Source organism: Dipteris shenzhenensis, chromosome 15 (assembly GCF_047967505.1).
Source record: "Dipteris shenzhenensis isolate YYH24624 ecotype China chromosome 15, Dip_SZ_1.0, whole genome shotgun sequence".
In the NCBI taxonomy this organism is placed as follows: Eukaryota; Viridiplantae; Streptophyta; class Polypodiopsida; order Gleicheniales; family Dipteridaceae; genus Dipteris; species Dipteris shenzhenensis.
In genome coordinates, this window is record NC_141610.1 from 51287671 (window position 1) to 51296437 (window position 8767).

The 8767-nt window shown below is 40.0% G+C and overlaps 1 protein-coding gene across 1 annotated transcript; it reads left to right on the forward strand.

Annotated features, from left to right (window-relative positions):
• Window positions 1-1179: 1179 nt before the first annotated feature.
• LOC147893947 (uncharacterized) lies at window positions 1180-4018 on the forward strand. The gene is made up of 2 exons (XM_087385767.1): window positions 1180-2588; window positions 3505-4018. The coding sequence occupies exon 1, from the start codon at window positions 1239-1241 to the stop codon at window positions 1911-1913; it is 675 nt and encodes a 224-aa protein (XP_087241893.1). The 5' UTR covers window positions 1180-1238; the 3' UTR covers window positions 1914-2588; window positions 3505-4018.
• The last annotated feature ends 4749 nt before the right edge of the window (window positions 4019-8767 follow it).

Here is an 8767-nt window from a genome sequence, read left to right on the forward strand (position 1 = left end):
CACCGAAACCCCAAGCCCTACCAAAACCCCCAAACACCCATGCAAGGACTCATAGCTGACTATTGAATGCGCGAAACACAAGCATGCCTCCTTTTCTCCAGCACAGTAAATCAGCAAAGCTTTAGTGCCTCTTTTCTATAGAGCAAACTAGTGAAACCCCCAAACACACAGAGTGCCTACCCATTCCATGCTTCGTTTTCATGCACAAACCCAACCACCGAAACTCCAGAACACTCTACAGAGCAAACTACTGAGCACAGCGCTCCATGCTTCGTTTTCATGCACAAACCCGACCACTGAAACTCTAGAACACTCTACAGAGCAGACTATCGAAATCCCCAAACACCCATGACGCCTCCCTATCGATTCTATGTCTCAACACCTCCAGAACACAGACTCAGCTTCTGAACACAGACACAAGCATGCAATCCAACCACACCACGTTTGCAAAAACTCAAAAATCATCTACGACCTTCGGAGTCAGCCATCTCTGTGTCAAAATCTATGCAACAAGAGTCACACAACGATCGCAATCTTGCAAGCAAACAAACCATGCACGCACCTCTTTTTACACACCCAAATACAACTTTCACACAATGCATGTTCTAAATCGAGTCAGGGCAGATACAGATTTTCCTGACATGATTGCCCCCTCCATCGCTATCTGATTATCTGGAGAGGTGCAAGCCAAGAATGGCTTGCCCCCTCCAAGAATCAGTCTATCATATCTACTTTCCTATCTACTTTGCTAGAAAACAAGAAAAAGGATGGACGTCCATCCTGATCTCTGCCATCGCCACGCCGTGAATAGACCGTCGACTATGACGAACAGCCGAGGAAGTCTCCGCCATCACCACGCTACCCACAAAAATCGTCATGCAAAAGAAGGTGAAGCACATCGAGCAGATCCTCCACCCCAGAAAACGGAGGCACATTCAGTACCTGCACAAGACAACAAGGTAAGTATCCCTAATTTAACGTTCTAACCCTAAACTAACAACTAACCTAAGGATTACGTTTGGTCAACTTGCAAATCCGGATGGCCCTCATTAGGGTCCATCCATTCCACTAACCACTAAGGACCCAATAAACGTTTATAAATATAAATATAAATATAAATATATATGTTAAAGCTGTTGCATATATATATATATATATATTCATATTCATGAACGACAACATATATTTTGCGATCGTTCACCACTTTTCTTTTGCAGAGAAGCTCTTGAAGCAAATCCATGGCGGAGGCTCGCCCATTGCCATCCACCAAATCTTTCCACGAAGACTTAACCCCTCCTCCCGCCAACGACAGTAGATCTCAAGGCTTCGATTGTAACATCTGCTTGGATTTGGCTCAAGATCCGGTCGTTACCCTCTGTGGCCACCTTTTCTGTTGGCCTTGCCTCTATCGCTGGTTGCGCGCTCATTCCACCTGCCATGAATGCCCTGTATGCAAGGCCAGCGTTGAGGAAGATAAAGTCGTGCCTCTTTACGGAAGAGGGAATTCTGGGTCCTCTGATCCCAGGAAGAGACCAGTGCCTGGCGATAGTGTCCCTCACAGACCCGCCGGCCAAAGGCCTGAAACGGCTCGACCTTCTGAGAATCAATTTCAGCAGCCTGGTGTTAATTTCATGGCTGGGCTTCCCGGCCCTATGGCCAGCGCCCGTCTTGGGAATTTCACCTTCTCGGCTGGCTTTGGGCTGTTCCCCTCGCTTTTCGGCTTCCAGATGCACGGTTTTCCTGATGGCTCTGGATTTGGTCCTGGGTACCCCTTCGGCTTTCCTTTGGGTTTCCAAGGTGCTGCGCAATCCTATGCTACTCAATCCTCGGTACCTGACCAACAAGAGGCAAAGCTTTCTAGGTTACTAATGTGTCTTGGTTTCTTTGTACTCATATACATTATTTTCTTTTAACTTTATATACTTCTACGGACCTTAGGTTTTATGCAGACTGTAGGGTTTCAAGCTGCTCTTTATTCCGAACAGCAGACTTATTCCCAAAATGAAATGTAATCTGTGTATGGATTAGTATATTTCGTTCATGTACTACAAAAATAGTGCCTTTTTTTTTAACAATATATGTTTGTACATGTTTACTTGACGATAAATGCTACGCTGTAGCAACCTCTTGCCCGATATGTTATGGCGTGCTACACGCATTTAATTGGGGAAGACGCTCTATTTTTGTTCTTGAAAAGTCCAGCCCATATCGATGTTGGAGCTCCTTGAGCCCACAATGAACCACGTGGCAAGGAGTAAAAATACTTTGGATCTATCTGAATTTACGATATATAATTTGAACGATGGTTGTGTGCAAAGCAGAGAGCAAATCAACGATGAAGAGGCATCTAGTCTCGAGAAAGGATAAGCTGCTTTGTCTCCCAGCAGGACAACGGATTCGTCTCAGATCACAATCTTCACTCCTTCTGACCAAATTGCATTCAAGAAATCTATGCGTACTATGAAAGTCACGCACATGAAAAAAGAAAAGATACAAAGAGGAGCTACAAAGATTAGTGTGCGAGAGGGGCAGACTCCATTGGACATATTTGGGATTTGCTTCAGCTACATTAAATTTGCTTGGGCCAGGTATGATCCCTTCATCTTTTCCTTTCGATTCCTCTAATCTTTATCATCAGTATCGGCATGCCTACTATCCTTGGAGAAAACACAATCATACAATGCTACATGCTGGATTGTGATGTAAGTTTAGTCCCTTGACCAGAGAATGTTTTGTGTGATGAGATCGGGCATAATCAGTGCAGATTTCTGTGTACAAATCTCCAGAGTTTATGACAGATTGATGATGCATTGCTACACTCGCTGCTAATAACCAAAATCACAGTACAATGATTGTTTAGTTCTGACCTCTGTTTGCAAGACCTATGTTATCTGCGAGTTTTGTCAGGAAATTTGGTGGAGTTGTGTGTTGCAACTGGAAAAGACGAGCAAGCAGAATTTGTGGTGTATTGATGATGTTTGTGCTACAGCGAATGGATATAGTTATTTCTGCAATAGCAGCGTACACTAGAGCTTCATGTAAATTGTTTGAAGCGACTTGCTGCACCCTGAGAGAGAGAGAGAGAGAGAGAGGTTGTTGCATCAGCATCTCTGGAAGAGAGAGAGAGAGAGAGAGAGAGAGGTTGTTGCATCAGCATCTCTGGAATCAAAATTGCAAAACTGACTGACAAGCTCGTACTTCCATAATCGAAAAGAACAATCCAGTTGGACCAGGGATGGGAGAGTTGTGGTAATTTTTTTCTGGATGCTTGAAGCAAAGTGATGAAATGGAGGGTCTCTCTGCTTTAGCAGCATAGGAGCCAGACAAGGCGAAGAAATACACAGCAATTAGGAGAACGGTGCTGGAAAGAAATCTTGTTCTTGGCAGCTCCTTGGTGGATATGTATGCAAGATGTGGCTAGATGGGAAACCTTTGACAAGCTCTGCACTAATGGCATGTATGTTGAACATAAGCTAACTGACAACCAACTATTTTGTCCAATAGGTGCAACTGGAGTGTCACTCTTCAAAGGCAGTTTGTTTGTAACGTAAGGATAGGAGCCTCCATGGGATGCAACTGGAGGGTCTCTCCAAATGGTGCACTTTTTTTTGCAGCTGGAAAGCTTATGGTAGCATAGAAACAAAAAAAAAGCCAAGATTGCCAGAAGAAAGGCACTCCTTTGTTGGCACTACATTAGTGGATATGCATACTGAATATGTAGTGCTTGCAGAAGAATGCAAAGTGTTATTTTTGTCTACAACATGACCTGTATGCCTAATGAGGCTCACTTTCTGAGGCACAAAGGCTCTAGCAAGCTAGCCATTCAAAGACTTCGGGATGTGGGCTGTATTACATGCAGAGTATAAGGAACATGGGCCTGGTCAAGAAGCGCCGAGATGTTTTTTAAGGATGCAGCAATAGGGCATCACTTGAACCACAAGACAAGAGGCAATATTATATTCTTAGATTGCATAAAAGGGAATGGAAAGATTTCTGAAGTCTTTGTGGGCTGCACAAATTGCAAGATATGCTGAAAATGGACCTGGTCGTGTAACAAGAAGTGATTTGTACATATGCAAATACAAGCTTTTGGCCTTTCTTTGTGATCCTTAGAATGCCGCAAGCTTTCAACCAAACTATATCTGCTGAAAATATTTTAGTGCATCTTGGACTGGGCCATGTTCAGCATATTCTCCAATAAGTACAACACATAGTATTTTGTATTGGCAGCTTGTCAAAGTATCAAATGGCTATATCTGAGCCACATTTGATATATATGTTGATAGAAATGGTGTCAACGAAAATATACCTTACATTGTGAGACCACCTTAGTTGTTATGTAGGCCAAATGTGGTTTGCTTGTATAGTACGGGAAGTGTTTGACAAGCTTATGGTAAAATTGCCTTGTGGCTTGTACTAATTGCAGTTTATGCCCAAGACAGACTTGGCAAGATAGCTTCGAACAATTTCAAGCGGAAGCATTTGGAGCTGTTGGAGGTGGTGGCCTTCACCCCTCCTGTATGTGGAGTGGTCCATGGAATGCAAAGGAAATGGAGCGTGTTTGGCTGGTTGACGTGTGTACATGCGGGTCCTATAAGCACTTGTGTGATGTGGAAACCCTAGGATATAAGAAGTATTGAAGACCCTTCCTCCAGGGATTTGTCGGGGGGGGGGGGAACTTTGGAGGTAGCGTGTCTAGAAGACAGGGGATTGGGACCCCCTGTACTCAATGCTTTCTAGGATGCCACATGGCATCCCACAGAGGAGCGAGTCTCTTTGGAGATAGCCTCACGCATAGTCTGGCAGTATGCACTAATGTAGGATATGCCAACCAACATAGCTATAAGGGAACACATTCCCGAAGCTATGAGGGGATTCACATTCTGGAACATTGTCAGGAACATGCAAACAGGAATGTATTTTCAATAGTTGGGAACATGTTCTAAGACATGCTTTATGGGCATTTCTAAATTTGGGGCTTTAAAAAATAATTGCTTACAATTTTGTCCAATCCTTTATTGACCTTTCCGTCTGGTAATCACCTTGAGGCTCGTCTTGTCTGCTTGCCTTAATGCGCACTTACTTGACCGTTGCTTAAAGCATGTTGCCAATGTTCATCGCCCAACAGTAAGTATTGTTCATCACCCAATAGTGGCAACAGGCTTATTGTTGGGTGATAAACACTAAAGATGAAGGTTGAAGCATGTTGCCATGTTCCATGGTAGCTCAAGGTGTTGCGGCTATAGCTCAACGAGCTTCATGCCAAGAAAGAACCCTGAGAAGGTCAAGTGGCACTATATAAAGGAAGGGCATTAAGATATGCAAGAGTTTGCCACTTGAGAAAATTGAAGATTTGCAGCTTAATTGGATAAAGCAAAAGGAAGAGGACCAATTATTACATTGGGGATTGCTCATTTGAAAGCTCCTATGCTTGCCTTGTTCTCAGTTGTCCTCAGACCAAGATGCAGGTAGAGGCTTCTTTGGGTGACAGTACACTCAAAATCCTTTGCCTTATCATTTGTTTCAGTAGGCAGATCATCTACAGGACTTCGTGTGCCTACATGTAGAAGGCAAGCTAGCCTTACTACTATGTGGCATCCAACAAGGAGAGCTCAAGATTTTTTATCACATGATGTTCTATCATGATCGTTTAGTTTGGCTAGTGCTCTTTATTTTCTAGAGGCAACGAGGGGGTGCTAATTTTGGGCCCACTTACATCCCCCAAGCTTTGAGATGTTGAAGACCAAGGTATTCAAGGATGAGAGTAAGTATCCATGCGGCATTATGTTCTATTAGAGGGGTGGAAAAATCACAGTCACAATCATTGCGAATGGAAGGCTAGTCCACGGGGGGATAAGAATCTAGTAATGAGCCTCCTGGGTCCAAAGAATGGTGGATAATGGTGACCAAAAATGAGGTCAAACCGTTGCAAAAGCAATGCAATTCTAGACCAAAACTGTTGCAAAGAACGTTTGACTCGGAGATACGATGTTGACCAGTAGGCAAAATGACCTAATGTAGCTTAAGGCAAAAGCAAGCTCAGTAATGGCCCAAGATTAGAGCGCATTGGCTTATTGGCGTGGAGTATTGCATTGCAAGGCGTGGTGTGTAATCGCTCCTAAAAATTAAATTCCTATTCATTAGTGACTAAGTGCAATCTAAGCAACATATTAACCTAGTCTATTCGCAATTAATCTAATCTAATTAAAATTAACCTAATCTATCCGCCCATTCACCGCCCCTCCTCCACTCAGCTCCTTGTCAGTCCCTTCGCTCAATCCACCTCTCTCCTCTGGCTACCTCTTCTCTCCTCAGTGTCCCTCTCACTCCCTCTCCTCTTCTTCGCCCTTGCCACTCTCCTCCTTCTCTCCTCAGCCCCTCTCCTCTGCCTACACTCCCTCTCCTTCCTCCTCCCCTGCTCTCGCTTGATCGCTCCCTCTCCTCTCTTTCCTTCCCTCTTCCTTCCACTCGTTCCTCTTGCTCCCTCCTTCCTCCTTCCCACCCATTCCTCCCCTCCTTCCTCCTTGTATTGGGGAGGGCTTCACAAGCCCCTACTAATACTCTACGCCCCCCCCCCTCTTGCTCTTATATCTAGAGGCCAACGTGCGGGAAATTCTAGATTCGATGGCTTCTTCAAGAAGCCACTGCCATCACACTCCTGAGGTTCCAGAGGGAGCTAGAAAGCACGAGAATTTTCACATCTAATTGACGTTCTGACCTTTTGGAAACCCTTACCTTAATTCGTGCGGCGTCGATTTTATGTCCTTATCTTAGCTTAATTTGCTTTGTGTTGCCACCCTTGCCACACTAATTAATTAAAATTTCCTTTTTCCTCGCTGGGGTCCCTATTCACTAATTAGATTAGTTAATCAGTTTAATTAGACAAATTATTTTGATTAATCTTGCTAATTAAATGTATTTAATTAAAACATAATTATGTAAATTTAATTTAATAAGATTGGATTAATTAGTTAATTGAATTAATTAGTTTATTGCATTAATTATACTATGCTTAGGCTAATCTTTTAATTACATTAATTAAACTAATCTAATTAACTAACTAATTATTTGAATTTCCTTAATTTAATTCATTGAATTATTTTAATTAATTTCTTTAGTTTAATTGATTGAATTAACTCATTTAATTAAACTATCATTACCTAAATTTAATTTAATTAGGCAGATTAGTTTGGTTCAGCTTGATTTGTTTAATTTGGTTAGTTTAACTAATTAATTAAGATTAATTAATAAATTATTAATTAGATTAGTTTGATTTAGTTAATTTAATTTGTCTAATTAACTAGACTAATAAGAGTAATTAATTACTTACTTAACTAATCTAATTAATCATTTACTCATATATCTATTAATTAATCATTTACTCATATATCTACTTAATAAGTCTAATTATCAATTTCTTAGATTAATGCAAGTGGTGTTCCAAGGGTATGATACTTTGAAAGGACTCACATTAAGGCCTATGCAAAGTATCATGCCCATCCAAAACACAAGAAGCATGTTTTATGCTTTTAATACTCATGCATGATGCATGATTTCAAGGAAGTGAACAAGGAAATATGCATGTCCCACTGTGTAAATGATATTCCAGGTGTCTGATCGTTTGCACAGGTGTCTGGCACTTTGCACAGGCCTTAATCTTATTAAAGTTAGGCTTGTGCAAAGCATCATGTCCATCAAAGATACATACATAGGTTAGAAATACACCCTTGCATGATTCATGGGAAGAAAGATGAGTACCAGGACCTGTCTACGATGAGTTAGAGACGTGCGCCACTAGGTCTCTCTCTCTCTCTCTCTCTCTCTCTCTCTCTCTCTCTCTCATAGTGTGTCAAGCCACATTTACTAAGTTTCCTCACAAACACACGCACACACATATATATATATTTAAAAAATATTATATATATATATATGTATGTATGTATGTATGTATATATAATATGTATATTGTAAATATATTTGACTCCATATTAAGATAAACCCACATTAAATAAATAAATAAAAATATATATAATGTATATGTATATATGTATTATTTTTAAATATGTATATATATATATATATAATACATATATATATCTACATAATTATGTAATAGGACATAATAGGTTATATAAACCTGTGTGTGTGTGTGTGTGTGTGTGTGTGTATGTGTCTCCCCGCATGTGAGATTGTGGGTAAACATGTACAGCTGCTGCAGAGTGTCAGAGTTCCAAATGGATGTTTTCAATGTTGATATATGCTAATATATTGAGATCTTAATATATTTGAAAATAAATATCCCCATTTAATACTAAATAAATATATTTAAATCTTAATTTATATGAAAGTTTTTTAAATTTTATAATATATATTTTGGATCTTAATATATCATAATATATTAAAATATTAATATATGTTAATTAACTATAATAAATATTATATTTAAATTCTAATTTAAATACTTTTTAATAAATATATATTAACTAAATATATTATTTTAGTCTTTAGAGTTTAGGGTTAGGGTTTAGATCTTAAACACTTTAATTAATTTAGAAAAAATTATATTATATTATTTATTTTCATTACTAAATTAAATGATCTTTGTTTCCAATGCAGGATTTCCCTCTTGAAGAGGGTTTAGATGTGGTATTATATAGAAAAAATGAAATGGTTGCCTTTGGGCAAATACAAAGTCTTGATCCCATGAGCTTGTGTCACTTTCAACGTTGTGGTGAGAAAAGGTGGGTGATAATAATCACTACAGTAA